General features: G+C 61.0%; 1 protein-coding gene across 1 annotated transcript; it reads right to left on the bottom strand.

Annotated features, from left to right (window-relative positions):
• Positions 1 to 14: 14 nt before the first annotated feature.
• On the bottom strand, positions 15 to 5,417 carry MIB2 (MIB E3 ubiquitin protein ligase 2; the record flags this gene model as incomplete). Its single annotated transcript, XM_080692713.1, has 18 exons — positions 15 to 253; positions 331 to 396; positions 466 to 653; positions 724 to 902; positions 1,257 to 1,490; positions 1,559 to 1,685; positions 1,769 to 1,929; positions 2,018 to 2,174; positions 2,252 to 2,400; positions 2,485 to 2,618; positions 2,694 to 2,856; positions 2,924 to 3,028; positions 3,847 to 3,954; positions 4,075 to 4,217; positions 4,312 to 4,506; positions 4,596 to 4,702; positions 4,866 to 5,037; positions 5,171 to 5,417. The coding sequence occupies 18 exons, from the start codon at positions 5,415 to 5,417 to the stop codon at positions 15 to 17; spliced, it is 2,874 nt and encodes a 957-aa protein (XP_080548839.1).
• Between the last annotated feature and the right edge of the window lie 9,364 nt (positions 5,418 to 14,781).

Below are 14,781 nucleotides of genomic sequence, written 5' to 3'. Positions count from 1 at the left end.
CCGGGCCAGGCCGCTCACACGAAGATCTGGATGCGGTCGCGGATGGGCTGGCGGCAGATGGGGCAGGCGCTGAGGGCGGCTCCGCAGGGCGCGCAGGCGCCGTGGCCGCACTGGAACACGAGGCGGATGTGGCTGTCGATGCAGATGGGGCAGGTGATGCGCTCCTCCATCTGCCGGTAGCGGCTCTGCAGCTCCTCCACCAGCTGCCGCGGCGGCCCGGGCGGCGGCCCGGCACTCGCCACCTCCGAGCCATCTGCGGAGAGGTCCGGGAGGGTCGACTGGCCTGCGCGAGGCGGGATGGGGCGCCCGCCCGCCTGCCCGCCCGCCCACCTGGGCGCAGCTTCTTGCTGATGACCGCGTGGCACCGGATACACTTCTTCATCCTGCGTGCACACTCTGCGGGGGCAGCATGGTCAGGCGTGGCGGGGCAGCCCGAGGTGCCCCCGCCCCTGGCGGCCCACTCACCCTCGCACACAGTGCGGTGCTGGCAGGGCGAGAACAGTACCAGCAGGGCCAGCTCCGAGCACACCAGGCACTCTGCGGCCTCGGGCCCCGCGCCGGAGCCCACGTGCAAGTTCGTCACGGTGTTGGGGGTGCTGAGCACGTGCCTGGGGCCCGGGGCCGCACCCCCACTGCAGCCTGCCTGTCGCTCCCTGCGGTGGAGGAAGGGGCTTGAAAGGGCCTGGTGCCCTGGGGCACCCCCCCACACCAGGTGCTGCCTACCGGAAGCGCTGGGCGCACCCCTGCAAGGCCTTGAGCACGCGGCCCTCGGTGGCCAGGTCCAGGGGGCTCCGACCTCGGTGGTTGGTGTAGCTCACATCAGCGCCCTCCAGCGCCAGGAAGCATGCCACAGCCACACCCACCGTCAGCTCCGCGCTGCCCGGGAGGCCGGAGGCCTGCAGCTGGGTGGCAGGACAGAGGCTAGTGAGGGGTTGCCAGCTCAGGCCCAAGGAAAGCCCCTCCTGGCACCAGGCTGCCCCAGCAGCCTGCAAAGGGGCACCCCTACCCTTGGAGCAGAAGCCATGGGCACCTCGGGTCTAAGGAGGCCCCAGGGGTGGGGAGAGGAGGGGAGGGGGCCACCCTGGCCAGACAGCTGCAGGAATGAGTTCCGAGGCACTGCCCCGTCTCCTCCAGCACACCCCACGGACCCGCCTTCCCCAGCTGGCAGGGCTGCAGGGGATGGCTCCTGCCAACCAGTGTCCCGGCCGCCCTGGGCATCACGGGGGCGTCACCAGGCCCACTCCTGACTTCCTCACCCTGGACAGCAGCTGCAGAGGCCCTGGGTCCCCCCCAGCCCCGTCAGCCACCAGGGGCAGCAGCTGGTGGCGCTGCAGAGCCACGTGCAGGGCCGTGTCGCCCTCCTCGTCCTCCGCGTTGACGCTGCAGCCGGCGCCCACCAGCAGCGGCACCAGCCCCACGTGGGCCTGCTGCACGGCCAGGTGCAGCGCGGACTGGAGCTTGCGGTTGCGTGCGTTCACGTCGCAGCGGCCCTGGGGGGACACAGGCTCAGCCAGGGCTCGGGCCCCGCCCCAGGACGGCATCGCCGACCCGCACCCACCTCCCGGATGAGGATCTGGGCCACCTCGCTGTGGTTGTTGAGGGCAGCCAGGTGCAGCGCGGTAAAGCCATCTTCCTTCTTGGCGTCCACCAGCTGCCGCGCCCGGGCCAGGATCTTCCTGACAGCTCTGCGGGAGCAGGGAGGTCTGTCCCCACCCGGGCTGTCCCTAGGGTGGCCTAGCAGGGCCGCTGGGCGTGTGCCCCCACTCACAGCGTGTGGCCCTTGAGCGACGCGTGGTGCAGCAGCGTGAAGCCCTGGCTGTTGGTGGCCGTGACGTCGATGCCCGGCACCTCGGTGAGGACCTCAACGATGCCGCAGGCACCGGCCCCAGCCGAGATGGCTGCGTGCAGGGGCGTGTCTGCATGGGCGTCCTGTAGGCCAAGGTCACGTGGAGGTGACTCCCCTGGGAGGATCCTGAGCCCAGGACTGGTCGGGGTCAGGCCCGGGAGCGACACTCACAGGCAGGTTGACGTCACAGCCACGCTCGCACAAGGTCCTCACCACCTCCAGGAAGCCCCTCTGCACGGCCAGGTGCAGCGCAGTGCTGCGGGCGCCATTGAGGGTGTCCGCCCCACAGCCCGCGCTCAGGAGCGCCCTGGCCGCCTCCGGCTGGTTCCTGTGGGGAGGCAAGAGGGCACGTTGTGCCTGCTGCACCTGGAGGCGCAGCCTGGGACCCCCAGCCCAGGGCCTCACCCCAGGGCAGCGTAGTGCAGGGCAGTGTTGCCCTCGTCATCCGGCAGGTCCAGGCCGGCCCGCGCCTGCAGCAGGAGTCGCAGCAGCTCCATCTGGCCCAGGTAGGCGGCCACCTGCAGGGCTGTCCTGCCCTGATTCTTCCCATCCACCTGCCAGGAGAGCCAGCAAGTGGGTCCAGGCCTCCGCCTGCTGGCCCTCCTTCTGGCGTGAGGAGGAGGCAGGCAGAAGCTTGCCTGCTCTGGGTGCCTCCGCAGCAGGTCCACAGCCCGGGCCACGTTGCCCAGCGCTGCCTCCACCACCAGCCTCCCTGGATGCTCCGGGGCGCTCTTCTGGGCCCGCAGCCTGTGTAGGGCCATGCCCAGTGAGCCTGGGGGCAGGGCTGGGTGAGTGTCGGCCCCGGGCCGCCCACCCGCCTCCCGCCGGCCACGGGGCTGTGCCACACTTTTGTTCTCCCTGGCACGCTCGGCCACGTCCAGGTTGGCATCCTCCTCGGGCCGGTACGCCACCAGGCAGGAGGGGCTGAAGGTCCACCGCTGCCCACTGACTGCCACACGCAGGTTCCCATCTCCAAACACCTTCACCACTTTCCCGACGCGGCCCAGGGCCTGAGGGGGACAGGTGGGCGTCACGGCAGGGCTGCGGGACAGGCGCGGCGGGGGCAGGGGCACTCACCGGGGCCATATCGTCCGTCCACTCGCCATGCCCGGCCTGCAATCGCTTCACGGTGTCAAGGTCATCGATGACCCGGACCACGTCGCCCACCCAGAAGGAGTTGTGCTAGGTGACAGAGAAGCAGGTAAGGGCTCCCCCTGGCCACAGTTGGCTGCCCAGGGTCACTGAGGAGGCACCCCGGAGCCCCACAGGACAAGCAAGCCTGAACTTGACCCAGTTCCTCCTGCATGCGTAACCAGAGGGTCTGCCTGGCAGGTCGAGGGCTGCAGGTGAACCAAGCAGCCCCAGTGCCCAGCCCCAGAGCCACAGGCGTGGCAGTCAAACATCCAGACCAGACAGGAGCCAGCTCTGGGGAGGAGCGAAGGCCCATCACTGGGCCCGGGCTGGCCTAGCACTGACCGCAGGGCAAGCCCCGCATGGCAGGCCCGGGCAGGCATGGCCTGGGCCCAGGGCTACTCCTCCCCAGACAGCAGCACTCACACTGCCCACTGCTGCCCAATACGACCCCGCCGCCACACCCAGCCCAACCGCACCAAAGCTTGCCCTTCCACACCCACCCAAGAACCTCCTCAGCAGGCCCCCACGGCCCTGGGCCCAGCGCCAACTTTCTGGTCCCCTGGCCGACTGCTCCATCTGGCCCCACAGGGAACGTCTCAGGAAGCAAACCCACTGCCCCACTTCAGCCCAGGAGGCCGCCCACCCTCCTCTGGTTCTCAGGACAGAACCCTGGCCCAGCCCAGCACCCCTCCCCTGGTCCCTGCACACTGGAGTCCTTGGCTCACTGCCACCCACTAGGCTGCCCCTCCTGGGTCTGGGAGCCCATGGGCACCGGTGCCCTATTGCTGCCTGACCCCCAGGCCGAGCAGGTACATGGCGGGGTTGCAGAAGCTAATGGGTGGGGCTCAGCCTAGCCCCCTAGGCACCTTGGTGAGCGCCCCGGGGTGGAAGGTCCAGCGGGTCTCATGGTTGAACTGCACACGCACGTCCCCACGGTCGGTGATGCGGTGCACGGTGCCCGTCTGTCCGATAAACTGTGGCGGGTCACGGAGGCTATGGCTGGGCAGGCTGGACTCTCAGGGCAGGAAGAGGGCCGGGGGTCCAGAGGACTCGGGAGGGGAGGGCACACGGGCTCAGCAGGCCGGGCGCCTCACCTCCGCCATCCTGGGGTTCCAGCCGCCGTGGCCTTCCTGCATGTCCCTCAGGACGTCTGCGTCCAGCAGACACTTGACCTTGTCCCCACGCTGGAAGGGTTGGCCGTCAGCACTCACCCTGCGCTGCAGCTCTGCTGGCTTGCCTGGGAGGGAGATGGCGGCAGGCCAGCCCTCAGGCAGCACCCCCACCCAGACACACCACCAGCCGGCCGCCCAGCCCGGTCGCAGGGCCCATACCGAGCCTCGGCAGGTGCTCCTTGTAGTAGAAGCCCCCAGCCGCCTCGCCCACACACTTGAGGTCCACCTTGCCCTTGTGGCCCACGCGGTAGACGTTGGTGGTCCCATCGGCCCACGTCACACTGGCTACGCTGCGGCCGGTCTCCACATCCCAGCCGCGGATGTCCACCACACGGCCTGGCTTCCCTTCCCCTCCTGGGGAGACAGGGCCGGCAGGCTGAGGCTGCGCCTGGAGGCTGCGCCCCCGGCTGCTCCCCACGCTGCTCCCGGCAGCCGCCACTCACCGTCCTGTGAGCCCCACTCCCAGTCGGGGCCTCGAACCACCTTTGCGCCCTGGAAGATGCCCCTCAGCGGGATCCTAGGGAGGCCCTGGCGGGGGCTCAGGGTGACACTGCAAGAGAGTGGGTCCTGAGCCGCGGGCGCTGCCGCGGGCTCCTCCACGGGGCGCGGCGTCCCGGCCAGGCAGGCCTGCCCTCGAATGGCGCGTGCCCGCTGCAGCTGCAGGAGCCGCCCACCGCTGCGGGGCGCCCGCCCAGGACCCGCGCGGCACTCACGGGCGCGAGTGGGCCGTCTCGTAGCGCTCGAAGGCGTGCGTGAGGTCGTGCTTGTTGTGCATGTAGCACTGCGTGCAGAGGTCGTAGTCGAAGCAGACGCGGCACTTCCACCGCATGCCCCGCAGCCCGTGCTTCTTACAGCAGTCGCAGATGATGTTGGGGTGGCGGACGCCTGGGGACGGGGCGGCCAGTGAGGACAGCCGCCCAGGGGCCGCCCCGCCCACCCACGACAGGGGCCCGCCCCCTTCCCAAGCCCCGCCCAGGGGCCGCCCTGCCCCCTCGCCCACCCCTGGCCCGCCACGCACCGATCTGCGCGTTGTCGTAGAGCAGCAGGTCGTGGGCGCCCTGGTAGCCGGCGCGGTAGTTGGTGCGGGTGCCCTGGTCCCACTGCACGACGACTGTCCGGTCGGGCGTCGAGGGGCTGCCGTGGCGGCCGAGCTCCACCACCGTGCCCACACCGCCCTCACCTCCGTCCTGCTGGGCCCACTTCCAGTCCACGCCGCGCACCACGCGCATGCCCACCTGCACGCCTGCCTGGGGGTCGGGATCCATGGTGGGCGGAGCTGCTCAGAGGCCTGCGGCAGAGAAGGCCAGGGGCAGGCCGTCAGGAGGCCGCGGGGCCGCCTGTCCACCGAGCGCCCATCAGGAAAGTTCCCTGGGGCCAGGCCACTTGGCACATGCCTGAACTTGGGGGGCTGAGACAGGAGGATCACTGGTTTGAGGCCAGCCTCAGTGGCCTCAGTGACTTACTGAAACCCTGCTTCAAACTAAAAGTTAAATAGGGCTAGGGGTATAGCTTGGAGGTAGAATGACCCTGGGTTCCATCCCCAGGACCGCAAAAAATAAATAAATAAAACATACATACATATCTATCTCTATATATTTCTTTTTCTTTTTCTGCGATACTGAGGATGGAACCCAGGGACAGTCTACTTTCGAGCCACATCTCCAGCCCTGTTTTTTATTCTTTACTAAGTTGCAAAGGGCCTAAGTAGCTGAGGCTGGCCGCTCCTGTCTCAGCCTCCCGAATGCTGGGATCTCAAGGGTGCGCCACCACGCCCGGCTCTCTCTGTATTTCTGGATGGGTGTGTGGTTCTGGAGATTGAACCCAGAGGGATTCTGGGCTACACCCCCAGCCATATTTTACTTTTTATTTCGAGACAAGGTCCTGCTAGGTTGCTGAGTCTAAGTTGCTGAGGTTAGGCTTGGGCATGCAGCAACTGCCAGGCCTTCTTTGCAGAAGCCTGGCTTAGCCTGGCTTGGCCACTGTGGCGCAACTCACGGACACACCTGCCCTCCTGGGTGAACTGGCCAGTGGAGTCAGCGCCCAGGGGCAGCCCCCCCCATACGTGCTTCGAGACAAAGCCCACACAGACCGCAGCAACAGCCCAACTCAGGAGAGGGCACCCACCCCACAAGCCCGACCCCGGGAAGCCTCGCACAACTGCTGGTCCCATGTTTTCCTGTAGGCCCACCTATGGCCTGAACACTACTGCGTGGTGTGCGTGTGTGAGTGTGTGTGTGTGTGTGTGTGTGTGTGTGTGTGTGCATGCGTTTCTCCCCAGAAACACAAAAGACTGAGCCCAGGGACATTCCACCTCCAAGCTACACCCCCAGCCCTATTTTTATGTATTTATTTGAAAACAGGGTCTTGCTATGTTGCTGAGGCTGGGTTCCAACTGCAATCCTCCTGTCTCAGCCTCCCCGAGACCAGCCCAGGCCTTGCTGAGCAATAAGGGGATGGATGTCCACCCCACCCCTCACCTGGGCACTGCTCCTGGCCCCGCACCAGCCTGACACTCAGTGCCCGGGCCACCGGCTCAGCCAATGCCCGCCCTGTGGAGCCAGAGGAGGGCCATGCCAGGCCTCTCTCCCCACTCCAGCTCTAGCTTGGGGCTGGATGCCCGCACATCCACATGCTGTCCCAGGGGCAGCCCGGTGAAAGCCCAGCCCCCCGCCCAGCACTCTCTGAGGCCCCTGTCCAGCACAGGGACTGCCTGCAGGCTGGGCCTCAGACCCTCAGGGATTGGACATGGGGGTCATCTCTGCCTTCTACAGGATCCCTCTCTTCCCACCTGCCCAGGACGGCCAGGCTGCCCCGAAGCAGGGAACGGAAGCACACACTTTCCCCAACAGCTGGGCTCTGCCTCTTCAGAGAACCCAGACTGGCGTGAGGCGTGCCCGTCACCTCTCAGCTGCCCTCTTCTTCCCGGGCTATGGACCCCTGGCTACAATGTGGCGCCAAGGCCTGGGCCAGGGCAGGATCCAGCCCCAGGGCCTTTGTCCTCCTGCACTCCAACAGAGAAGGGCCAAACCCAGAATGCCAGGCAAGAACCTGAGAATGCCCTGGGCCTTCGGCACCAGCCGGCCCAGGCCAGCGGTCCTGCAGGCAGCCAGCAGGGCGAATGGGGCAGCAGCGGCTGTGCCCCTCACCCTCTGCACCCTTGCCTCCCACATCGCCAGCCCCTTGCTGCCCTTAGGGTCGTTCAGAGTCCTACACACGACTTCTCAACCCCCACAGGAAGGCAGCTGCCACGTGTGTTCACGGTCACATCCCTGCTGGGCCCGGCTCGACCCCTGCCAGCCTGGAGGACTGCTGAATGCGAAAGCAGGAGAAGCTCAGACAAGGTGGGTGCCACGTGCCCTCCTGCCACACTCAGACCCAGTGGCCAGAGGCCCAGGCTATGCTCACTGGCCCAAGCACTGCATGCTCACATGGCCAGGTGCTGGACAGCTCAGCTGCGCCTGGCGCAGGGACACGGCCCCCTCCCTGGGACCGACCCGTGCCTCTCCTCCGAGACCCCCATGCCTAGGAAGGAGGCCACCCTGTCCTAGCCGGGCCACGGGCTTTCCAATGCTGGGGCAGCCCGTGCCACCCTGCCCGCCCCACCCAGCCCTCCCCAGCCTCCTGTGTAGGACCTTCCCGCAGACCCATGGTGCCACTGCTGACTGCCACCAGATCCACACACACCCTTTCTGCCAGGAGCCTGTAGGAATTAATCACAGCTGGCAGGCACTGGGGGGCTCCTCGCCACCCAGAGGCTCCCCCTGAGCCAGAGCAGGGCTTGTTACAGGCACAGACCCAACTGGAGACTCAGCAGGGAGCACCCTGACCCAGCACGGAGACTGAGGACTTGGGGAGGAGAAGACCCAGCGCGAGCAGCTTGCCTTCTACAGGCCTTTTGCAGTGGGTGGCATGCCCTCCGCCACGGTGGGCCCAGAATCCCAGCCACAGCCAGCCTGCTGCCGTCCTGCTGCCTGCTGGCCTTTGGCTGCCGTGGCCACCTGTTGCTGGGTCTCATCAAAGACGTCAAAGCATGAGCATAAACATGGCCTCTGCCCAGCCCAGCTCTAGGTGAACAGGCAGAGGTCAGAGAAGTCAGACAACAACCCTCTGTGGGCGGCAGGAAGGCCACCAGGGAGCCGTGCCGGAGGAGACTGTGCCTGGCCAGCACCTGTCTGCCATCGTGCCAGGCATTCAGCATAGCCAGACGGTTTTCCTCTGCCCTGGGCAGGCAACTGGCACCTTCCCAAGGGCTGTCCCTCAAAGACATCCACCAGAGTTGGGGCACAACCAGGCTGGTTCCTGCCCAGATACCCAGGGCCGCCCAGCCAGAGGGGCCTGGGGCGCTGGCTCATCCCCCGGAAGCTGGGCTGTGGGAGCCCCAGATGCACCTGCAGGGCCGGGCGTGGGGGTGCACACTCACATCCCAGCATTCAGGAGGCTGAGACTGGAGGATCATGGTTCGCAGCCAGCCTCAGTGACAGTGCAGCCCTCTGCAACTCACTGAGACCCTGTTTCAAAATAAAGAAAAAATAGGGCAGGGGGTGTAGCTCGGAGGTCAAATGTCCTTGGGTTCCATCTCCAGTAGGGAAAAAGAAGAAAGAAAGAAAGAAAGAAAGAAAGAAAGAAAGAAAGAAAGAAAGAAAGAAAGAAATAGATAGATAGATGCCCCATGGAGACCCGCCGAAGGCTGCCAGACAGCTTGCAGGAGCCGCAAGCCACTGCGTGTGGAGGGGCGGAGGGCTGTGCTCTGCCCAGTGTGGCCCGAGAGCTTCACGGCCCCAGGTACACAGGTGGCCTTCCTTTCAGAGGCACAGGCACAGGTGCCACACCATTCCTTGCTGTCCCTTGTAAAGATGCAGCAGACACTCCGGGATCCTGATGCACCCAAAGCCTGCGGCTCAAGCTGTCTACCCCGCCTGAGGGCCAGTCAGGGTGCAAGGCCCAGGCGCGCACATGTGTTCCAGCAAGCCCAGAACTCACCTCAGCGCACTCAGCAGCCCTGCGTCAGCATGCCAGGCGCTTAGCTGCTACTTCATGGGCCATGAACCCACTGGGACACCAAGACACCAGCCATTGCCAACGCAGAGCAGCAAACCAAGCAGGCAGCCAGCAAGCCAGTCTGGGGAGAAATGGTTTTAGAGGCACTTTTACACACTTAGTACTTATTTACCCTTTCAACTGTGAGGGCTCCTCTTGCCTGCTAGTGTCTCTTTCCATAAGAAACAGCCAGAAATGCCGGGGCAGCACAGCAGAGTGCCAGCTCCCATTTGTGAATATTTTATTGGAAACTTTTACGAAGCCGTAGGAATTACATGTCAGTAAGGAAGCTAACAGATTGCCTTTATTCAGGAAAATAAACTTACTCAAAACGGACTGCACGGGCCGAGCCTGCCGTGCTCCCGGTCAGTAGACACTGAGGCAATTGCCGAGGTGTCCCCGGCTCCGCCTGGGCAGCTCCGCTAAGAGGCAGCTGGATATCCTTGGGGCAGTGGAGTCTAGCCCCCTGGGGAATGGGGTAAAGTCCTGACAGCCAGGCGGGAAACCTGCCCTGCCTACATGGAGATGCCTGCTGGGGCAGAAGCCATGGGGTATTATCACTGCTAATCTTGGCCATCCAGCTGGACACCCTCCAGCATCTAAAGCCTGGGTGCGACCCCAGCCACTTCCCAGGGCTGATCCTGGGCAGAAGAGCAACGTTCAAATACTTGTTGCATTTGGAGCAACAGGCCAGAGTGGACTGGACAGCAGGGACAGTCCCGGAGGGCAAGCCTGCCAGGGCTCCTGCAGTGGGCTGTGTCCCCGAGCCCGCTGTGTCCATCGGCAGCCCGCCTGGCACCTCTGCTGTTCTCAGTTGGTTCTGAACCCAGGAGAGGAGAGGCAGGAGCTTTCTCACTCCTCTCCTCTCCATACACGCGCACACGCAGACACAAGCACGCCCCGTGACATGGCATCAGACCTCATCCACAGGGCGAGCGCACCAAGCCCGAGCCACCAGGCCACAGCCAGGCAGGAGCTCACCTATCTGGCGGTCCACTCTCCCGCCCGCCGTGAGCCTGGGGCCGCAGCCTTGATGCCGGGGGCTCGGGACGGGCCTGCGACGCGCGGCTGCAGCTGGAGCCCGAGCGCGGAGCGATCCGACCCTGTGGCTGGGGCCGAGACGCGCGGTGAGGACGCGAGAGGCGCCGCCGCCCCAAGGCCGCTGGAGTCCGGCGGCGGCCCGCGCCTCGGCCGGTGCGCGGGGTCGGCCCGGCCGGACCGCGGACGCGCGGGTACGGCCCCGCGCCTGGGCTGTCCGCACTGGCCGCCCCGCCCCGCCCCGTCCCCGCCAGCCGCCGGCCCGCTCCCCGGGCCCCACTTGCCGGACTCCCGCGCGCCCTCTCGGCCGGGCCGCCGCGGACCCGGGGCGCCGGCGCCCGGCCCCTGCGGGCTCAGCTGCGCCGGCCAGGCCGCCCGCGCCGCGCCCCAGCCCACCCGCGGCCGCCGCGACCCCGCTCGGCCCGGCCGCCGCGAGGCCTGCCGGGAGCTGTAGTCCGTGCGCCGGCCGGGCGGGGCTCCGGAGCCGGTGACGCGCGCGCGGGGCAGGGCGGGAGTGCGCGGCGCTCCGCCGAGAGGGGCACGCGGGGGAGGGGGCGCCGGGGGAGGGGGCGCCGGGGGAGGGGGCGCCGGGGAGGGGGCGCCGGGGAGGGGCGCGCGGGAGCCGGCCGCGCCGCGCGTGACGGGCGAGGGGACACCGGGCGGGACGAGGGCGGGAGGAGGGCGGGCCCGCACGCCCCGCCCCGGAAGTGGGCCGCGCCGCCGCCCGCGCCTGCGCAGTGCGGCCAGGACGCGTTCTGTTGCCAAGGAGACGGAGGTTCCGCGGCTGACGTCTCTCGCTGAAGGAGCTGTAAGCTGGGCTTCCAGGGATGCGGCAAATCGACGCGTGTGTGCGTGTGCGTGTGCGTGTGCGTGTGCGTGTGTGTCTGAAGATTCAACCCTCAGAACAGGTTCTCACTAAATTGCTGCGTCTCGCTAAATTGCCGAGGCTGGTTTTGAACCTGTCATCCTCCTCTCTTCCAAGTACTTCCCAAGTGCTAGGATTACAGTCCTGTGCCACCACACCCTGATTGCAAAGGACATTTTTAGCCAACATTTTTCCTTTTTTTGGTACTGGACACTGAACCCAACGTTCTACCCCCTGAGCTATATTCCCTCAGCCCTATTTTATTTTACTTACTTTATTTACATTTATTTATTTATTTACTGTACTGGAGATTGAACACCCTGAGCTGACGATGTAGCTCAGAGGTAGGATATCCCAAGGTTCAGTCTCCAGTACTACACACAAAGATAAATAAGCAGGGCATCGTGATACATGCTTGTAATCCCAGTACTCGGGAGGCTGAGACACGAGGATCGCAAGTTCAAATCAAGCCTCAGGAACTTAGCGAGGCCCTCAGCAACTTAGTGAGACCCGATTTTCAAATAAAAAATAAAATAGGTCTGAGGGCGTGGCTCAGAGGTGGAATGCAACACACACACACACACACACACACGGAATGGTGGAGATTCTTGGAAGGATGCAAGGGCTGACCTAAGGTCTTCCCGGTGACCACACTGGGCCCATTTCAGGAATAAAATAATGATGATGTAGGCCTATGCCTCATAGAACAGATTAAATATCCATGAATCGATACTAATATATGTATATATTAAATAAATTGGAGAGAAGACACAGCTCTTCCTTATGGAACACTTAATTTTTAAATTTTTTATACTTTTATTGGTGCATTATAGACTCAAATAATAATGCAGTTCATATTAATGTGACATACATGCACACAGTTCTTGATGAACCCCCCCCAACACTGCCTTCCCCAAGCAGGATTTTGAGAATGGTGTTGGTATTAGACTGTTAATTTAGAGCCGGGCGTGGTAGCGCACACATGTAATCCCAGCATTTGGGAGGCTGAGACTGGAGGATCCCAGTTCGCGGACAGCCTCAGCTACTTAGTGAACCCCTCCGCAACTTAGTGAAACCCTGTTTCAAATAAAGAATAAAAAAAAAAATAGGGCTGGGGGTGTAGCTGGGGGTTTAGCTGGGAGGTCAAATGACCCTGGATTCCAGCCCCAGCCCCACAATAAATAAATAAATAAAATAAAAATAAAAAATGGGTGTGGTGGTACACACTTGTAATCCTAGTACTTGGGAGACTAAGACAGGAGGATCACACAGGTTTGAAGCCAGCCTCAGTTGCTTAGTGTAGCTCTCATCAACTTAGACCCTGTTTCCAAATGAAGAATAAAAAATAGGTCTGGGAGTATAGCCCGGAAGTAGAAATCTCCTGGGTTCAATCCCAGTACCACAAATAAATAAATAAATAAAAATAAAAATAAGTCAGCCGTGGTGGCGCACGCTTGTAATCCCTGTGCTTGGGTGGCTGAGACAGGAGGATCACACAGGTTCGAAGCCAGCCTCAGCTACTTAGTGAGGCTCTCAGCAACTTAGTGAGACCCTGTTTCCAAATAAAGTATAAAATAGGTCTGTGAGTATAGCCCAGAGGTAGAATGCCCCTGGGTTCAGACCCCAGCACCAATAAATTAATAATCAATAAATATAAAGGGATGAGGTATGCTGGGCGTGGTGACACACGCTTCTAATCTCAGCATTCGGGAGGCTAAGACCGGAGGATCGTGGTTTGAGGACAGCCTCAGCTACTTAGTGAGGCCCTCTGCAACTTAGTGAGACCCGGTTTCAAAATAAAGAATAAAAAATAGGGCAGGGGTGTAGCTTGGCAGTCGAATGCCCCTGCGTTCCATCCCCAGACCTGCAAAAAAAAAAAAAAGTATGGAGGTTTGCGGCTATAACTATTTTGTGTTGTTAGTAATTAATAGTGGTTTAATGTAGCTTGCCCTTTTTTTTTTTTTTTTGCCGGTTTGGGAATGGAACCCAGGGGCATTCGACCTCCGAGCTACACACACACACACACACACACACACACACACACACACACACACCAGTTTAGAGTAAAGTTAAAGGAAAAAGGCTATACTCCCAGTCCTTTTATTTTTATTCTTTATTTTGAAACAGGTCTGACTGAGTTGCAGATGGCCTCAGTAAATAGCTGAGGCTGGTCACGAACCGCGATCCTCCTGTCTCAGCTTCCTGAATGCTGGGATTATAAGCATGTGTCACAATGCCTTCTCTCTCTCTCTCTCTCTCTCTCTCTCTCTCTCTCTCTCTCTCTCTCTCTCTCTCTCTCTCTCTGTCTCTGTCTCTCTGTCTCTGTCTCTGTCTCTTTCTGTCTTAGTACTTGGGATTGAACCCAGGGCATTGTGCTCGCAAGGCAAGTACCTTCCTTACCAGTGAGCTACAATCCAGCCCAAAAGCTCTGTTTCAAAATAAAAAGGGCTGGCGCTATAGTTCAGAAGTGAAATGACCCCGTGATGGGGATGGAGGCTGTAGATTGTCAATAAGAGCTGTATTATGGAGATTCTTCCCCGGGACTTGGGAGGGAGAGACCTGAAATGAAGACATGGACAATTGTCTCTTGGACAACTGACAACTTTATTCTCTAGAACTAAGTATTTATACCTTTTTTCCCCTGCACCAAAACCACAACTTCAAAAGAGAGAAAAACATCAAAGTACAATTCAAACACAATATAGAATGATTGATATAGAACATACGTCATATGCTTGCAGAATACAATCATGGAGGGAAAATTAAAAAACAAGAAGAAACAAAGAGGCCTGGCTAAAGATTGTTAAGAACACGATTGCAGCCAGTTCCCGCTCTCACCGGTGGGTTGGGGGTGAGAAATTCCGGAAAGACCAGAAGTCACCCAGAGTCTCGGAGAGCTTGACCTTTCGCCAAACTGCCTTAACTCTTTCGGAACCTTTCGTTCCTCAGCCTTCTTCCATGTCCTCCATCACTGTATTAATTGCTAATTAATTTCATACTTGGAACAATAAAATCCTTTTCTCTGTCTCTGCTGTCAGCCAAAAGCTGCAGTCAGGACTGACCTTGGTCAGCTAAAAGTTGGCTGTTAGTCCAGCTGAACACAGAATGTTAAAACACAAACACCCATACTTAGAAAAAAGAACAATATAGATTCTCACTATAGTTTAGACTAAAGTTAAAAGAACCCAATATTAGTTGCTAATTACACAAAAGAGTTATATAGCCCAAAGCCTCCATGCTTTAAAGGGCTAGATTCCTATATCTTTATTTTCTTCATTATAAAACAAGTTTTCAACATAATAAATAACTACTAACAGAGATAGAGAAAGGCTGAAAACTCACCAAGGACACAGGTGGGCAGTACATGCTTTAAAAATTCAACGGGCATATACCATGTAACCCCTGACCTTGCTAGCCGAGTAACACACCTGGATCGTAAATCTAACCACGAGTATTTTAAAAAGTGTCTGAAAGCCAGGTGTGGTGGCTCAGGCTTGTAATCCCGGCATTCAGGAGCCGGAAACAGGAAGATCGCAGTTTGTGGACAGCCTCAGCTACTTAGCGAGGCCCTTCCCGACTCAGTGACACCTTGTTTCAAAAATAAAAAATAAAAAGACTAGCCAGGCTTGGTGGCACACACTTGTAATCCCTGCCCTTATGAGGCTGAGACAGGAGGATCACACAGGTTC

Source organism: Muscardinus avellanarius (genome assembly GCF_963383645.1).
Source record: "Muscardinus avellanarius genome assembly, chromosome: 3".
In the NCBI taxonomy this organism is placed as follows: Eukaryota; Metazoa; Chordata; class Mammalia; order Rodentia; family Gliridae; genus Muscardinus; species Muscardinus avellanarius.
This window is presented reverse-complemented; position numbering and strand designations above follow the sequence as displayed.